At 31.9% G+C, this 20,383-nt stretch overlaps 1 protein-coding gene and 1 pseudogene across 1 annotated transcript; both read right to left on the bottom strand.

Moving 5' to 3' along the window:
- Window positions 1-3,848: 3,848 nt before the first annotated feature.
- LOC129296646 (uncharacterized) lies at window positions 3,849-4,526 on the bottom strand. Its single transcript, XM_054935234.1, has one exon. It carries the CDS (start codon window positions 4,466-4,468, stop codon window positions 4,088-4,090), a length of 381 nt encoding a protein of 126 aa, XP_054791209.1. The 5' UTR covers window positions 4,469-4,526; the 3' UTR covers window positions 3,849-4,087.
- Window positions 4,527-16,082: 11,556 nt separating this feature from the next.
- LOC129296648 (polyadenylate-binding protein RBP45-like) lies at window positions 16,083-19,465 on the bottom strand (annotated as a pseudogene).
- Between the last annotated feature and the right edge of the window lie 918 nt (window positions 19,466-20,383).

Below are 20,383 nucleotides of genomic sequence, written 5' to 3'. Positions count from 1 at the left end.
CAAAGTATTGAGAGGGTCCATTTTCTTGGTAAAGCATGAAGCCCATTGGGTTGTCTTAGATTCTTTTCATTGATAGCCTTTGTCATTACAAAATGGGTCCTTTATTCTTATTATCAATGCATGCATTCAATGATGGGGAGGAAAAATAATGTGAAAGGATATCAAGCAACATGAAGCTGCGATAAGACGCCAAGAAATACAGTCATGGAAGATTAAAGATTAAAGCTTAGCTACCAACCATCATGTAGTTTAGCTGACAGGGAGCTGTGCTAATTTAACAAGTAATCTTGAATTCAAGTCATAACTAAGTTGTATTAAATAATTGTTAAAAAAGTTTTGTCACTTTTATGATCCTTACCCACTCTACCTAGATTTTTTTTTTTTAGAATTGAAAGCCACAAATAAACCGTGCTAATTAACAAGATGAATCATGTCAATATATAAAAGATTACAACAACCAAACGGCAAGATATCAAAAATCTAAACATATAAATTGTCAGCAGGGGTTTGATGAGATAATCAATCTGCGCATTTGTTTGCCTTCTTGAAAATATGATCAAATGTATTGTCCAATCTTGCATGATAAAATCTCTAATTTTATTGATAATGAAAAAAGTGGATGAATAATAAAGAACTCATTGTGAATTAATAAGAAAACTTCTCTAGATTCAGGGTAGACATTAGTTTTGCCAAACTTTTCAGCCCAGCAAATGTTTAATCCTTTCAAGATGCCCATAAACTCAATTATTGTACTTGGATAATGTCCAAGGTATTTAAAGTAGCCTTTAATTCAATTATCTTGGTTGTTTTGAATGGGACCACCTCAACTAGTTGCACCGTGAATGTTAACAAAGCCATCATTATCCAACCTAACCTATCTTTCTTCGGGGGAAAACCATCTAGCTGTTGCTCTATTGTCCTTCTAAAATAACAAGTTGATTTTAGTTTGAAGATATTGGTCTCTGAGTATCTTCTGAATGTTGTTGAAAGCAATGTCTTTGTCTTCGATGTCTTCTTTAGAATATATATTTTTACACCTTTCTTTCCATATGTTCCAACACACATAGGTATAGAGTCTCTGCCAAAAGGTTTTCCTTGCACATGCATTGCCTGCATTCTTTGCATTTCAAATCATCCAATCCTGTAAAGGAAGAGTAAAGAAAGTGTTAAGTTTAGATTGTTTAACTAGTTTTATTCAAACCTTTTTAAATTTTTTGCAATATTTTAATAATTGAATAATAGAATTCAAAGAGTTACACCTAAAAGAGTATATCCTGATACAATAATTACCTCCATTAGAACATGTGAATTTGGGTAGAACTCAAAGAGTTGCACTTAATATTTAAACTCGGCCTAGATTTTAGTTGGAGTCTAATATGATTTCTAGATGCTAATAGTTTGAGCCTGGCTCTTTCTTCATTAGTAGTATAGCCAACATTTGAGTGTCAAATTAGGGACTAATTGAACACAATCACCATGGAAATCAATGAAAGTGGAAGGTACACACACACACAATTTTTATATTTCTATATATAAAGCATTTTTAATAGAATTTTATATATTAATAAAAATTTGTTATTTAGTTGAGATCATATTAAATCAAAATAATTTTTAAATTTTGCCCCTAATAAGTTCAATTAACATCATAGTAGTGACGGGTAAAGAATACAATTAATATTTCTTCCCTTTTTTAAAGCCAAGGGCAAAATTGTATAAGTATTAAAAAATATCATAACATTTTTTATATTTAAAAATAAAATAAACTTATAAAAAATACCTTATATATAGTGACGAGAGAGAGTATATGTATAGCAGTATATTTTTTTTATATATTACACATCAAATATGCCTCAAAACATGATTAGGCATTAAATATTTTATAGGTAATGCTATGAAAATTCAGGGGCAATGAGCTAGCTTCATTAAAGCAGACAATAAAAAAGACGGAGAGAGTTGACTCGGAGTGGTCTGCATTAATTCAACGTGAAAGCAATGCATGAACCTCGCATTTTCACAGATTCAACTCTCTTATTTTTTTATATATATAGTTGCCGAGAAATCAGAATAAATCCGAACCAGAAATTAATTATAGCTGTTTCGTCTGAAAGGGGCAACTCGATCCATTAATTTTGCAAGGCAGGGGGGAAAATAAAATGAACATTTTATATGTACAGAACGTTAATATGGTGTGACTGAGATGAGACTAGTCCATGAAAATACAAGATGAATTATTAGGTTAGACTCTGGTTTATTTGCTAATTAAGTTATTAGGGTGCCGTTAATTGCTTGCAAGCAAAGATATGAAAATGTAAATTATTTAATTATCAGAGAGAAAGAGAGAGAGAGAGAGAGACACACACACACATGCAGTTCATTATCGTAGCTGGATCCACTCAGAACTGTCATAACATTAGCTGACTCTCCACAGAACAATGATCACTTGTGTGTGTGTGTATACACATTCCTCCCTTAGATGCCCTCCCAAATCGTGATATACGTATACTCCTTCTGATTCTGAATGTATATATATATATATATATATATATAATCAATTTACACAGTTTATGAAAGTTAATTAAGTGTAGTAATTATGTTTAAAAAAGAATTAAATTATCCATTAATTTAAAATGGAAGTTATTATATATCTGAGAAATCATGATTGACGTCAAGTCAAAATGTAGCAAGTGGATAAGCTACAGACCAGATGGCGTAAAAAAAAAAAAATATATACACACACATATAGTTTTATAATTAATCTTATTTTCATATGCATAATTGCATCCACCATCAGAGTGCATGATGTGTGTGTGTAATTTATGACTTAACCATTAGTGCACCGACTACTCTATAATTGTCATAATTAATCAGACGTCACGTGTCAAGATTTCAAGTCTCATCCTATCCCCTCAGACTCCATAAATGCAAGAAATTAAACCTGCCGATAATATAAAACTAATTTCAAAAATAACACTAATCGAAGCTACATGCATGCTGCTTCACAACATTACGAAAAGCTGTAAAAGCAGCCCCACAAAGTATCGCCAGTGTTGCACGTTCATTCGCCTTGAAATTTAATCCAAATTATACATACACACACTTATATCTGCATCAGTTTTAAATTAAACTCACTATATATATATATATAACGAAATTGTAGACAGAGAAAAGGGAGAAAAAAAAAACAGAGACATGGGCGTGTAAATTAAGGGGGGAATTGAATTACTCATACAAAACTCTACCGTGATGTTGTTATAAACTCTTTCACGATAATTAATAAAGAAACAGTTTATTCAATATTTTATCCAAAAAAAAAAACTTAGTCAATCTTTAAAGAGAGATCAACCAACGCCAAACCTATGAGGTGAGTTAATGAGAAAAATTAAAGGAAATTATTAAAAAAAAAAAACCCACCTATTTTGGAACCGGTTGTGACAACAATTAGTTTAGAAGTCACTAAACTGGTTGTGACTACAAGAAGTTTAGAAAGGCAATATATTTTTAAACTTGTGATCATAGTCGATCTAGAAAATGAATTTTTTTTCCTTTATTTCTTATTTTTGGGCACTTTCTAAATTGGTTACGTATAGAAATTTATCCTTCAAACCGGTTTAGGAAACCATTTTCATCAAATTTAGAGAACGTTTTTTTTTTTTTTGGGTACTAGGCCCAACCTCAATACAAAGTAAATATAAATATATGACTCTCAAATGGTTGTTTTTGTTGTCAACAAACTAGGTAATTAGTAACAAACTAATTACCTAAACTACTTCAACCTTCTAACAAACCTTCCCCTAATTACCTGATAGATTATATAACTTTGAGAGATCTTTCATACAACTAGACATAAATTGAAGAAACTTCCACAAATCCACTCGATCTCTTTCATCATAATGCAGTCTTACATTCCTTCATTCAGATGCAGTTCATTGTATTTGTATAGAATTAAGCAGTACATAACAAACCCTCTAGTATTAGGTTGCTGATCTAAGAAACATATATAGATTCTATGACAGAAAAAACAGACACCAGATCTGCTATATATATCAGACGCATATGAGACTCGATAATAATACCAAACAGATCATGACTAGGATGATTTGAACAAATAAGGTTGTTGGGTTGGTGATGGAGCAAATAATGTCCTCCAAGTCTTCAGGTGTGCGATGAAGTGTTCATGAAAGCCAGATTTAGCAGAAGAAACAGAAGACAGAATCTTGTTTCTGAATCTCTTGCCTATCTTCACCTTCAGCTTCGATATTCTGATCCTCAACGACCACGACGATGCTTTTCGTCTAGAATCAGCTCGCTCCATCACCTTGTAGATCAGGAACTGTGCTCTTCTGTGCTTTCTCTCCTCTGGGTCTTCCTTCTCCATCTTTGAGTAGCCATACGGCTTCCTAATTGACAGAGCCATTATTGAGTACTCTTTTTTTTCAAGAACAAGACACAGAAGAAGGCAAATGATCATATGTGAAGCCAAGACGACGGGATTGAATTTGATATATAGAGGGGTCTTTCTATTTTTTTAAATTTTGTTTATATAATTTGTGTTCCTGAAATTAAATATGTATATCCCCAAACCAAAGTGAATAAATATTAGAGCTATTTATTAACAAGTTATATAGGGTTGAAGGTGGCGTCATGCGGTGATGAAGCATGGCATGTGGACTGTGGACTAATGTTTTAATAGAGAAATAATGGAGGTGATGATTGATCTGTTCTTGAACTGGGCTTGCTTAATCAAACTAATTAATAAACTTGCACTAATTAATGATGAGGTGCTTGGTTCAAATACTTAAAGAAGTTGAATCAGCTTATTCTAGATCTTGAGTTATTATTGTTGGTAATAACAAATATAAAACACTTCTAACATATTCCATCAAAATTGAAAAAAATTTTAAAACTCATTAAGTGTGTTTAAAAAGTTATTAAATTTTTTATTTTATTCCTATTAAATATATATATTTTAATAATATATTTTTTTCTTACACCAACATTTAATAGAGGTAAAAAGAAAAAATTTTTGAAAAATAATTAATGAGATGATTTATAATTAGGACAAACAAATCCTTCTCTCTTTGTTGGGAGTGGAATAGGCTACGCTCCTATCAGGCAGCCTACGGCCTAGCCTAACCTATTTAGCTAAGCCTTTTCAATAAAGCAGGTATATTTTTAAAGCTTGAGCCTATTTAAACCTTTTTATTTAATTTATATATTATATTTAAATTTATGCTCTCCTTGTTGAATGATTGAGCCTTATTAATGATTTAATTAGGCTTAAAATCTAGTGAAGGCTCTTCAAAACCTATCTCTTTTGCTATTTTAAGTAAACCTTTAAAAATGCCTTTTCAGACTCGATCTGGCTTATGACAAGCTTAGACCTTAGCCTAAAAAAGAGCTTATATATATGCTCAAGTCTTAAGTCTTTATTTTAGGCTCAAGCCTTTTTAAACAAGACCTAACTTATTTCCATGTTTACTTTTTGCCCAACGCCTTTATTTTAGGCTCAAGCCTTTTTAAACAAGACCTAACTTATTTCCATGTCTACTTTTTGCCCAATAAATAGGATAGGAGGGAGTAATAACAAAATGTACTAAATGTTAGGCATCTTTCAATTCATAAGAAAATCAGGAAATTGATTGATTGTTCTTCTCATTAAGTTAGTAGAAATTAAAGAAAGGTTGAAGAAAATATGGTTGTATGATTGACATTTTAGTCTTTCTTCAAACCTACATAATTTCTTTAAATTTATATTTTAGAAAAACATAATGTTTGCACCTAAATTGTGAACATGGAGGCCCTACTCTAATTCAATTTAATTGACTTTAAAATAATTATATGAAGAAAAAGAATATTTATGAAATCTTAGCCATTAAGTCAAGACCATTACCCATAATGAGTGAATATAATGAAAGAAGTGCTTTTTAAATTCAAGGAAAGTGGCGATCATGAAACTTGAGCACCAAATCAAGAGCATGTATAAATAGAGGAGCTCTCTTTCAACAATCATCATCAGCATCAACAAACTACTAGTCTCAGACTCTACGTCTGTTACTTTATTTTTTTATCATGTAACTTTAATCTTTATTTTTCGTTGTACGGTCGGCATAGCTCGTCACTCTTTTTCTTTAATTAATGCATTTCTGCTTTGCTGCATCTACATTAGTGTTCTTCACTTCGCATTCTCACATTCAAGTGAACTGTGACAAGGTAGCCCGGGTGCCCCACGTTTAATTAGAAGCCAGGTTCTTTCATCCTCTTGAGACTCCTCGTTTCTGGCACGCCTCGTGACTCCACGCCTTAATTGTTTATTTTTACGAACACATAACGTTAAATATCTGTACTTTACTTAAGTTTTGTTATAGGTTCTTATACTTTTATTTTTCAATGTTGGTTCTTATAACACTACTCATGAAGAGATTTAAAACATTAAAAAATAAAAGTGTAGGGATTTAAAATATTAAAAAAATTGTAGGGATCTATAACAAAACTCAGGTAAAGTGCAATGACTTATATTATGTTTTTTCTTTTATTTTTGAGAATTTGATATTTCAATGGGTACTCTACTTTTATTTAATATATAGACCATTCATGCAATGCAAAATAACAAAATTATTTAACCGAAATGATTAAACAAGTTGTTAGACTTTAGTTGTGAGTTAGACGTTGAAAAGCAAAAACATCACATCATGGCGGACATAAACCCGCTTTTATTTTGGCAACCAAGGTAGAATAAACTGACGGTTCTTCAGTTTTTAATTTCTCCCCATAGATTTCGATCACAGTTAAAGAACTGCTTTTTTGGTGTAATTTTTTATACCCAAAAGAAATTAAGATTTTCCCTGAATATTAACTTTTTAAGATTAATTTTAGATAGACTATAGGTTGAATTCTAAATATTACTAAAGTCAACATACGGCTTGAAAAAGAAAGTAATAGTTTTTTAATACACATTTGACCGGGTCAGATTATAGTATTGTTAAGTTTAATTAAAAATAGCTCTTTCAAAAATATTTTTTGCATTTAGGTAAATTTGAACCTGAAACATCATGTTTAAGTGGATATAGCCTTTTTTTTACCATGTCTACATTGGCATTATTAAAGTAATGTTTGATAAAGAAAATCACTTATAAAATAGGATCAGATCCACAAATTTAGAATCACTCATAAAGAAATTTGAATCTTCTGTTTTGTTTCTTATTAAAAAAAAGAATTATTACAACTTTTAATCACATGTGATTCAGTGATTGCGTTTAAAGTCACCTAACTCTATTTAAATTAATTTTAAGAAGAAAACTCATACAACTTGACAAACAAATGTACACCAGGAAAAAATAAGTAATTTAATCTGGTTAGTTAAAAGAGATAACAATGCCGCATATGAGGGCTGTTGATTAAGCTGATTATTATATACACTCATCATCTAATTAACTATATATTAGTATATCATATAAGCTATACATTATTAACATTTGAAGAAGGTTCGTTCACTGAAATAATTGCCAATTGAATATTGATCCAAGGCCCACAAAAGGTTAGTCAAGTTAGCAAGTATTCGGCCTATGATTTTTAAGTTGTGTATTTAAATTTTATTATTGATGTAAAGATCTTGTTGGTTGGCAATATATAAACACTCTATAAGCTTAAAAACATACCTTAATCCTGATAAAGCTCTTAATTCAAACTCACCTATGCTTTATGTTAATAAAAAAGATCAAATAAAAAAATTTGTTCTTAAATTATAAATTAAAGAGCATTTGGGATCTTAAATTTATTTTTGGTGTAGTGTTCTTTTTTAACATTTCAAAATGATACAATATGGCTCCTATTGTAAATAAATGTTATCTTTGATGATTAGTTAACTAAAAAATTATAGAAAAAAGCTAAAAAAATTACAAAAAAGGATTCAATAAGAAGACTAATAACTTTTTTGTAATTTTCTTAGTTCTTTTTTGAGATTTTTTTTATAATTCTTTTGTCAACTAACAATCAATATTAACATTTAATAACAGTAAGAATAATATTGCATCGCTTTTGAAATGTTAAATGAAAACATTGTATAAAAATAAGTTTAGGATTTTCGATATTTCTGGACCTAAAGCATATATAATTGATTGTATAAATTAAAGATGTAATGGGAAGGGGATTTTCATAAATCACCGACCTAGAAGCATTCATTAAATCTTGCTAGCTTCGATCACTACATCAATTAGGTGCATATTGTCGTACCAGGTTTAAATGTAGGATTGCATGTGGCTTGCTTAATATGAACCAGACCCAATTTCCACGCGTTTCTACAGAGCATCTTTTAAACTTAATTAACAGAATGATTATGACACATGTTATATTAGTGGTAGAATTAATGTAAAAATTTATACTAGGGAATAATAACATTACTATGAAGTGGAATACTATATTAAAAAGTAAAATTCTAATACACAGACATATAGTACCTGTGAGATACATAGTGATGTGCAATGTGATATCTCTTACCAAGCACCACTAATATCTATATAATTGATCAATATTCAATATAATTCTTATAGTCATAAAAAATTTGTTATTTATGAACTATAAATAATGTGACTCGCCTTCAATTTAATATAAACATATGGGTTTTTGAAACAGTTTTATACTTCCATTCAAAATGCAAGAGCTTATACTTAAGGGTTAAAAGGGAAAAAATACTTTGAAATTTTTTTTTAGGAGCACCTGACATGTTAAACTTTTTTGAAGCATTTTTGCCTTGAAAAGTTTAAAAAGAGAGTATTTTTACCCTACCATTAAAAATTCAAACTTTAACTGTTAAATTAAAGTTTGACCAATGATATTTTTATATTTTTTTCTCTCTTTCATTTTGTGTTTAGTTTAATTTTATTTTTTAGTGACTTTTTTAACTTTTTTTTCCAACAAATGAAAACAAAAACCAAAAAGTGTAGAAACGAAGGAGGGTAAAATGATAAAATACCTTGGTCAAATTTTAATTAACGGTCAACATTCTCTATATTAACGGTCAACTTTAACTGTTAAATTAAAGTTTGACCAATGATATTTTTATATTTTTTTCTCTCTTTCATTTGTGTTTAGTTTAATTTTATTTTTTAGTGACTTTTTTAACTTTTTTTTCCAACAAATGAAAACAAAAACCAAAAATGTAGAAACGAAGGAGGGTAAAATGATAAAATACCTTGGTCAAATTTTAATTAACGGTCAACATTCTCTATATTTAATGGTGGGGCAAAATGCTCTCAAAAAAAATGTTTAGAATGCCAGGCGCTTTTGGAGAAAAAATTTTAAGATATTTTTGCCATTTAACCCTATACTTAATTTACATATTTTTTTAATAAATTAAGTTAGTTATTTGTAAAAATGTGTATTTTTCCTAAAATTCCATTCACTTTAATCATTTATATTGAAAATTTTGATGCTTGCAATCAATATCGGTAGGTTGTGAAATAAATAAATAAGAGAGACAAAGAAGATTGAGGTCATGTATTTAAAATCAAAATAAATTCTTACTAGCTCTTGCATCATTGAAAATATAAAATATTTTTAACCGAATTACACTACTATCTTTCTATGTCTATATTTATTAAATAAAATATTTCATTTAAAGGTAAAAGGTTGAGTGATTGATTGATTAAGGGTATTTTTTAATGGGAGGATCTTTTTAGGGGAAAACCTTATAATGTTTTTAGTCAAATATATTATCTACCATAACCACATAGAGTTGTAAGGAAAAGTAACGTTCATGGGTTTTAAGTTTGTAAGTATAAAAGCAGACACATTAGTCCTAGCGATGCAGCTAAACTAATTAAGTGCATTTTGAATCTATTGTTAGATGATTTTGTTTTGTAACAACTATCAACTAGGTGGACCCAATATTTCACGTGAGTTATATTTTTCAAAGTTACAAATAGTATAATCTTATATTTCATATCAAAGATTTTAGTAATAAAGATATCAAAGATAAAATTTCAACTATATATATAGGGGGTACTCTTTTATTTTGGGAACTATAAAGAGTAATATATGAAGCTACTCTTTTTTTTTTAGAAGTCTGTCATCTGGTCCTGATCATCGCCATTAGTCCGGTTTCGATGGAAGTTGACCATCCAATCTCAATTGTCATCGTCGATTCAATCCTAGTGAAAGTTGACCATCTGTTCCTAGTAAAGCTGAGAATAAGGGCTAAGCTTGAAGGCCCTAATTAAATAAAAATTCAGGCTTTAAAAATAAATTTTTTTAAAAGTAATCGGGCTTGAGGGCTTGGCTTTGATAAGTCCTATAAAAAAAGATTCGGGCTTGGATAGCCCTTCAAGCCCTGTTATATTATTATTATTATTTTTTTGCTGGAACACGTATTTGAAATCAATGACTTGCTCACCCAATCCTACACACATTATACTATTATTAATTTTAATTTATTTTAAAATTAATCTAATATAATTTAATAAATATCCGTGTATAGTATAAAATTTACGATATTTATAATTATTATGTTTGTGTATTTATAAAAAATGAACTATTTTTTTAACCAAGATTTAAATTTTATTACTAAACTTCTAAATGTATGTTGTTTAATTTTAAAAAATTATAAGAATTTTAATTTTTTTTAATTTTAAAATATTTTTAATTAATTTATAATGTTTAATTTTTTTTGAAAAAGGGCTAGCAGGCCCGGCCCTAAACCCTTACATAAAAACCGAGTTTGAGAAATGAGATTCAAAATGAAAAAATGAGCTTTAGGGCTCATGCCTTTAAGGGCTGCGCTCGCCCGTATTTCCAGCTTTAGCTCCTAGTTGTTACTATTGGTCCAGACTCAGTGGAATTAGGCCATCCAATCTTGGTGGTTGCTATTAGTTCGGTCCCTATAAAAGTCAACCTTTTGGTCCCAATGGTCAATGCCAGTCCGATCTCAACGGAAGTCAGCCGTCTGGTATCAGCCATTGTCGTTTGTTCTGTCTCGATGAAACTCAGCCGTTGTCGTTTGTTCTATCCCAATGAAACTCGACCGTTCAACCCTAATCAATGGTGGTAGCTTGGCTCTGTCAATTTGATGGTCCAGTCCAATTACTGTTGGCGAGCCGATCAAGTCTTCATGAATTTGAGTCAAATTATAAAAGAGATTGAGTTAGGACTTAAAATAATAGGGGTTTAGAAATGATTTTAAATTGCAAAAAGATTGAAATAGAACTTAAATTTGAATTTGAGTCAAATTCAAATCTATACATTTTTAATTATCCAAACAATAAATTTGGTTCAAATCTAAATTCATATATATCCAAACATAGCATTAGTGCATTTTAAATTTATTGTTTGGTGATTTTGTTATCTAACAACTATCAACTAGGTGGACCCAATATTTCACGTGAGTTTCATTTTTCAAAGTTACAAATAGTATAATAATTTCATATCAAAGATATTGGTAATAAAGATGTCAAAGACAAAATTTCAACTATGTATATATATGGGGGCACTCTTTTTTTTTTTTTTTTTTTTTTTTTTTTTTTTTTGCTTTTGGAGGGGGTGTGGGGGGAAGAGTAATATATGGAGCTACTCTCATGTAGAATAATGGAAATTCAGGGAAGACAAAAGGAGGATAACATATAGCCCGAAGCAACCTAAGCTTACAGAACTTATCAGTAAATGACTAATTAAAGTGAATCTCAACAAAGGTTAATTTAGCTAAATATACAGATTACGAGTGTCTTATCCTCAACCAGCAGGTACTTCCTCCGTCGTTATTTTGAATAGAAGGAATGCTGCTTAAGAATAGTAAATCATATATCGTGGCAGCTAAACCCAAGTGCCTGTTTTTTAAAGAGACATTTAACCATGTTGGAGTTTTTTTTTTTTTTTTAATAACAACCTCTCTTGTTTGGGAATTTTTTGGAAAGAAGAAATGGTTTCATTTGATAACTAATTGAGAACCAGTACAAAATCAATGAAATAAAACAAGTTGAAATTATGTTTTTCAAATTTTACAGTCGGACAAGAAATAACGAACTGAAAAAATGAGATAAATTTGCAATAACATTATTGTTATAGAAAAAGCGAGTGTAAAAGTAGATTAGAAAGACTTGAGAGGTTATCGCATGCCATTATATAACCTTCTAAAAAAATCTCTCAAACAATGGTACAGCCCTTGACCATTCCATTCCGTCATAAGTAACTCTCAAACCTGTCCCTAGGTGAGACTAATTAAATTTTTTTTTTCCACGCATCTGCTCGAATGGATATTTGATTTTTACTTTAGAAGCCATCAAAAGTCCTGATAGCTTTGTGATTGCATGACTCCCAACAAGGGTAAAGAAGAAATGCTACGGAGAAAATGCCCAGAGAAACAACAAGAGATAATTGATGAGATCCATTCACAAAGATTTATGGTGTGGAAAAACATCATAAATAGTCAAGAGCCATTAATATCTATATGATTGATCAATATTCAATATCATTCTTATAGTCATAAAAAATTTGTTATTTAGAAACTATAAATAATGTAACTCGTCTTAAATTTAATATAAACATATGGGTTTTTGAAACAGTTTTATACTTCAATTCAAAATGTAAGAGCTTATACTTAAGGGTTAAAAGGAAAAAAATACCTTGAAATTTTTTTTTCAGGGACACCTAACATTTTAAACTTTTTCTGAAGCATTTTTGCCCTGAAAAGTTTAAAAAGAAAGTATTTTTTTTCACCATTAAAAATCATGAACTTTGACTTTTAAACTAAAATTTGACCAATGATGTTTTTGTATTTTTTTTTCCCGCTTTCATTTTGTGTTTAGTCTCCAATTTTATTTTTCAGTGAATTTTTTAACCTTTTTTTTCCAACTAATGAAAACAAAGACCAAAAAATATAGAAATGAAGGACAGCAAAATCATAAAATATCTTAGTCAAATTTCAATTAATGGTCAACATTCCCCATATTTAATAGTGGGACAAAATGCTCCAAAAAAAGATTTTGAATGTCAGGTGCTCTTCTTAAAGAAAAAGTTTCAGGATATTTTTACCATTTAATCATATACTTAATTTACATATTTTTAATAAATTAGTTAGTTAGTTGTAAAAATGTGTATTTTTCCTAAAATTCCATTCATTTTAATCATTTATATTGAAAATTTTGATGCGTGCAATCAATATCAGTAGGTTGTGAAAATAAATAAATATGAGAGACAAAGAAGTTTGAGGTCATATATTTAAAATTAAAATAAATTCTTACTAGCTCCTATATCTTTGAAAATATAAAATATTTTAATCGAATTACATCACTATCTTTCCATGTATATATTTATTTAATAGAATATTTTATTTAAAGGTAAAAAGTTGAGTGATAAATTCATCAAGGGTATTTTTTAATGGGAGGATCTTTTTAGGGGAAAACCTTACAATGTTTTTAGCCAAATATATTATCTACTATAACCAAATAGAGTTGTAAGGAAAAGTAACGTTCATGGGTTGTAAGTTTTGTAAGTATAAAAGTAGACACATTAGTCCTAGTGATGCAGCTAAACTAATTAAGTGCATTTTGAATCTATTGTTAGGTAATTTTGTTTCGTAACAACTATCAACTAGGTGGACCTAATATTTCACGTGAGTTACATTTTTCAAAGTTACAAATAGTATAATTTTATATTTCATATCAAAGATATTAGTAATAAAGATATCAAAGACAAAATTTCAACTATATAAATATGGGGTACTCTTTTATTTTGGGAAGTATAAAGAGTAATATAAGGAGCCACTCTTTTTTTTTTTGGAAGTCTATCATCTGGTCTTGATAATTGCCGTCAGTCTAATTTCGATGGAAGTTGACCATCCAATCTCGATCATCGCTGTCGGTTCGATCCCAATGAAAGTTGGTCATCTGCTCCTAGTTGTTATTATTGGTCCAAACTTGGTGGAATTAGGCCATCCAATCTTGGTGGTTGCCATCAGTTCGGTCTCTATAGAAGTCAATCTTTTGGTCTTAATGGTCACCGTCGGTTTGATCTCAACGAAAGTCAATCGTCTGGTATCAATCGTTGTCATTTGTTCTGTCCTGATGGAACTCGACCGTTCAACCCCAATTAATGGTGGTAGCTTGGCTTCGTTAGCTTCAACAATCCAGTCCAATTATTATTGGCGAGCCGATCAAGTCTTCATGGATTTGAGTCAAATTATAAAAGAGATAAAGTTAGGATTTAAAATAATAGGAGTTTAGAAAAAATTTTAAATTACAAAAAGATTGAGATATAACTTGAATTTGAATTTGAGTTAAATCCAAATCTATACATTTTTAATTATCCAAACTATAAATTTGATTCCAATCTAAATCCATATATATTCAAGCATAGCATTAGTGCATTTTAAATCTATTGTTTGATGATTTTGTTATATAACAACCATCAACTAGGTAGACCCAATATTTCATACGAGTTAAATTTTTCAAAATTACAAATAGTATAATAATTTCATATCTATGGGGGTACTCTTTTTTTTTTTTGGGGGGGGGGGGGTGGGGGAAGGTGGAGTATGAAGAGTAATATATGGAGCTACTCCCATGTAGAATAATGAAAATTCAGGGAAGACAAAAGGAGGATAACATATAGCCCGAAGCAACCTAAGCTTACAGAACTTATTATCAGTAAATGACTAATTAAAGTGAATCTCACCAAAGGTTAATTTAGCTACATACACAGATTACGAGTATCTTATCCTCAACCAGCAGGTACTTCCTTCTTCGTTACTTCGAATAGAAGGAATGTTGCTTAAGAATAGAAGGCAGCTAAACCCAAGCGCCTGTTCTTTAAAGCGACAATTAACCGTGTAGGAGTTTTTTTTTTTTTTTTAATAACAACCTCTCTTGTTTGGGAATTTTTTTGAAAGAAGAAATAGTTTCATTTGATAACTAATTGAGAAATGTTACAAAATCAACGACAAAAAACTAGTTGAATTTATGTTTTTCAAATTTTATAGTCGTACAAGAAATAATGAGCTGAAAAAATGAGAAAAATTTGTAATAACATTATTTGTTATAGAAAAAGCTAGTGTAAAAGTAGATTAGAAAGACTTGAAAGGTTATCGCATGCCATTAAATACCCTTTTAAAAAAATCTCTCAAACAATGGTACAGCCGTTAACCATTCCATTCCATCATAAGTAACTCTCAAACCTGTCCCTAGGTGAGACTAATTTTTTTTTCCACGCATCTACTCGAATGGATATTTGATTTTTACTTTAGAAGCCATCAAAAGTCTTGATAACTTTGTGATTGCATGACTCCCAACAAGGGTAAAGAAGAAATGCTACGGAGAAAATGCCCACAGAAAGTACAAGAGACAATTGATGAGATCCATTCACAAAGATTTATGGTGTGGAAAAACACTTCCAAGATAAATATAACAGCAAGTACTCGATAAATAAAGGAGATAAATTCACAAATATTTATGCTCTAGCAATTACTGGAAAAGATGAAAAAAGGAAACATACTCGCAACAGATAAATATAGGATGGATATAACATGGGGTTCAAATAAGGCAATCAAGGGAAGCAAAAGCAAGGGTACGAGAGCAGAGATGGGACACTCCAATAAGTATAATAGGATTACAGAAGCAGAAAATGCAGGCCTGGGCTCCTACTTAGCTATACCCCATTTGCTGTTGTTGCTGTGGTGGTTGATAATTAGCATACCCTGGATAGCTTCCATACATGTTGGGATCCTGTGTAGCAGCAGGAGGGTATCCATAATTCTCATACCCTTGAGCATACCCGTAATACCCCCCATACTGGCTTGGATCTGGCTGAGCCTAAAGATCACCAACAAAAGCATTCAGTGCATCAGGATGATCTGGCTTAATATCAGAAACACCCCGATGTCGAGGTGGTGTAATATTCCAGAATCCAGTTGGTGTTACCTGTTTGTTCGAAGGACTGCGGCCCCATGAAAGACGGACATTTTGTCCACCCAACACCGTACCATTTAGCATCCGCAGAGCTTCTTCGGCACAGCTCCTGGTGCGTGAAAAAGCATGTGGCACAATCAGACAGCTTGCTATAGACTCAAAAAATGCTTAATCAAGATGATTAGGAAGATCAAATTACCTGTCAGCAAATTGGACAAATCCACATCTCTTGCCTGCTGGAATCTTCACATGTATTAATTCTCCATAATTGCCAAAAACTTGCCTCAAATGATCATCTGTAACATTAGGATCCAAATTGCCGACAAAAATCTGCAGCAGGAAAAAAATGTCACCAACAAGCAGGGAAGCAAGTAACTACTACATCATGAAGAAGTACGCACAGTTGTGTTATTTGGATCATTCTCGTTCTGTGACCCTTGAGGATTCTGATAGGAAGCTGCAGTTCAAGGTAGAAGAGAAATAAAATGATGAAAAATAAAACGCAGGGAAGGGAAATTTTCATACATAAAGCACCATGAACAAATAGCGAACAAATAGATGAAATATGGAAGGCCCAATTTCCAAGTTTAATACGGAAATACAGCCAGTCATAACAGTTACCAGGCAAGTTTAAAATAATAGTTCACACTCCATCTGCTCTTCAGTTATAAGACACTTTTTTGGGGCCTTCTGAAGGCCTAAAATATAAGGGACATGTCTGATTGTATGGTACATTTATCATTTTGTCCAAAAAACAAAAACCCTCATTTAATTAGGATTATCAATTACAAGTCACAGTTAAATCACCATTTAATAAGGGACACTTTTGGAACAAGTTAAGCAATTTGTGACAAATTCATTATGTTCAACTAATTTAAACTAATTTTCTTAATACTTGTTAAGAAGTTATTTGTCCCTTATATTTAGGACCAAAGGGAGTATCCATATCCATATACTTCAGAAATCACGCAATCATAGGAAATCTTTGTACCACACATAAACCACAAAACTCCAACACAAATTAAATACTATTGAAACTAAAGCAATAAATTCATATCTACAAGATGAAACATCCACCGAGCCAGTTAGTGAGTTCAACAGAAATATTTTGGCAAGTCCGACAGAAATACTTTTGCAAGGACGAGAGAAATATTTTGGCACCATTACAAATGTATCTGAATAGAGGCCATAACGGAGGCAAATATGCAGTGACAAATAATACATTCGCTGACGAGGATGTGCAGACAAATAAAACTAAAAAAGATACAAAGAGCAAGGATGCTGATGAAGTTGAGTGTTGAACTTAAAAATCATCCAACATCATTTGTTATCCAACCCTTTCCCACACTCTTGACATTTTCCACTTGCTAACAGCCAACTTTCAACAAAAGAAATGAGGTTTGGAGATGCCAATAGAGACAAAAGACGGAAGGCAGATGTCAAATACTGGTGCAGTTAAATGTTGTTGACAAGCTATTTTACAAGTTACTCGCCTAAATAGAAATGAAATAAAAGATAAACTAAAACTTCAATTATGAAGGTATAATATTAAGAAATTATCAGGCCGTAGAGAAGGAATTAAAATGTTGTGACCATGTGATAGCACAGCCTGTGAACTGCAGTTTCTCGCAAGATCAATCAGCCCACATTGGCACTCCCCCAATTTTATCTTAAGGACTGAAGATTGGAAACTGAAAGTAATGCAACTAGGCAGCAGATGGAATAGCAAAAGAAACTACAAAAAGTATGAAAATGCGCTTTGGAACAAGGGAACACATCTAAAGAACTTTAAAGATGTAACTTTTTTGGCAAGCTGATAGGAATGAAATTTATGGAGTAAAGATAAAGAACGGCTGACTGAACAAATATATATAACTGGAATAGCCTTAAAACAAAACTTGGCTAAAAACTAAACCAGCCAAATGAAATGAAAAGAACTACTTGAATTGTAGTGGAAACAGGAAAATGACGCGGAAAGTAACGGGCAAGACATAAATGGGAAACTGACCTAAGCAAGGCCATGCACTAAAATGGTAACCATTTCAGCTGAAAACAGTTCCAGGCTCCGAGATGACAGAGCCTCCTGACACCCTGCTTTGAGACAACAGGAGTACCATAAGATTTTAAGATTCTAGATCATTTATGTATCCGAAATTTTTAAAGGAAATTACAGGAAGAAATGACTCTGGATAGCACATCTTCTAATGCGTAACTGAAAGGAACCAAACTTAAACAATAAAATTTAGAATGCACATACTAAGTGACAAGAGCAAAATCTTAAATATAAATCAGTATTCTCACCATAACAAAGGAGAAACAGACAATCAGAAGAAAGTCAGCTTTGCTTTCAAACATCTTAGGGTAGCAAACCAAGCAGACATTCACAACAAAAGGCCAGAACATAAATCATGAACGAGAAAAACCTTTTTGCTGTCCCCCAAGGTTTTTGTTTGTGGCCGGTCCAATTCGCATGGGTCTTGTTGAGCAAAGAACCCCTTGCATCTCACTCATAGCTTGTATCTGTTCATTCTCATCCCCAAACTTGACAAAACCATAACCCTTCGTCCGCCCAGTGAGCCTATCAATTACCACTTTTGCGCCCTTAACTGAGGGATATCTGGCCCGAAATGTCTCCTGCAGCATGTAATCTGTGACATCGGCAGCCAAGTCCCCCACAAAAATTGTGTAATCTGGAGAATCATCATGACGCCTATCGCCCGAACTAAAAGTAGCCCAATTTAATCTAAAGTTTTGCCCACCGTTAGGCATAATTGTGCCATTGTATGATTGAAGAATTCTCTCAGCAGCAGCACGAGTGAAAAACTCAATAAACCCATAACCTTCCGACGCATTAGTTTGCTTATTCCGAATGACTTTCACAGAAGCCACCTACAAAAAATGATTTCTTCCATCACAGAAAGACCGTAGACCACCCGTGGGATTCAACAGGATAAATTGAGAAAATACAGTATACAAATCACCGACGGAATCCAGTTTTCATTCCCTAAATTATGTACTCGATTTGATACAAGTCCATCCCACCCCAGTACTAATAATATTCTACAGTGTAATTCCAGCGCTATTAAATGCTATATCTCCCGTCCATGGCTCTATCGAACCGAACCATACAGGAGGAGGAAAATCAAATAGCACAGCAATTTCAAACCAAAAAAAAATCAAAAACCAGGAAAATACAAAGGAATGATATTTACCTCACCGGTATGCGCAAAAAAGTATAGAGATAGCTCTCATCCATCCAGTACTGCAAATCACCGATCCAAAGGGTACGGACCTCATCGGCGCTGCTAGGCTGGACGTGTTGGGTGGGTTGCGGCGGAGCAACGGCCTGCTGCGGCGGCGGGGGCTGGGCAGAAGGAGCCCACATAGGCGGCGCCTGAGCCTGCGGTGGCATCATCATGTAGGGTTGCTGCTGCTGGTATTGCTGGGTGGGTTGCTGACCCATGTTTGGGGGAGCCATGCCAGGTCCAGGCTGCATCATCGTGAGGAAGAAATCTGGGATTCTCGAAAGGTAGAGAGTGAACGAGAAAGAGAGAGCGAATGTATTTCCTGGCTTGAGCTATATAGAGCCTCAAACCCTAACCCTAAAAAAGAAAAGGTGATCAGATTTTTATTTTGACCCGTTTTTCTGATAAGAAGTACCCAAAAGAAACAAAACATGCTCTATCGTCATGGGCTTCGCTGGTGGCCTTTCATTGGAATGGGTCATTTTAAGCGATCATACCAAAAAATAAAATGGCATAAATAAAAGGTTTGGTGATATATTTTTTATTTAAAAAACTTTAACTGAGTTAGATTCTAGAAAATTATCAGATCCAATGCATGCCTCAAGGATAAAGATCATTTAAAAAATATTTATAAATTAGTAAATTGCTCATAAAAAATTCTCATGAATCCACGTATTTTAAAATGAGACACATCCAATTAAATTAAATTAATCTTCATTGGCTAAGTTATAATTATTATAATAGTTTAAATGTAAAAATTAATTTATCATCGCATAATACTTATAAATTATAAAAAAATTTCATTACTACAGCATGAAATAAGTTATTTTTATTTCTATAAGTATATTTTTAAAAAATTAATTAGTTATACCATTACTAACATGAGAAGCGCATTGACTCTTTATATGATATGGTAATATTCAAAAGCACATTAAAATCATATTAAGGATATGCTTTCACCGAATTCAACAAAGAATTGAATCCTCTAAATATATTTTTACCAAATGTAAACTGTACACTCACAATTTACAAACTGATTTTTCACAAATTATTAATTCAAGAAATCATTTTTTTCATTGAACCCTTATCATACCCTTATCATGGTAGAAAAATTTCTACCATGATACATCCAAGACAATATACCACAGGTCTTAAAATATCTCAAAAAGCAATTAGAACCATGAGGGACAAACATGATCCTCATAGCATGTTATTTAATTAGGTCATGAATCAAAAGGGACAGACATAATC

The sequence above is a fragment of the Prosopis cineraria genome, unplaced genomic scaffold (genome assembly GCF_029017545.1).
Source record: "Prosopis cineraria cultivar Desert tree isolate PC_DT_omini unplaced genomic scaffold, ASM2901754v1 PC374, whole genome shotgun sequence".
NCBI lineage: Eukaryota > Viridiplantae > Streptophyta > Magnoliopsida > Fabales > Fabaceae > Prosopis > Prosopis cineraria.
This window is presented reverse-complemented; position numbering and strand designations above follow the sequence as displayed.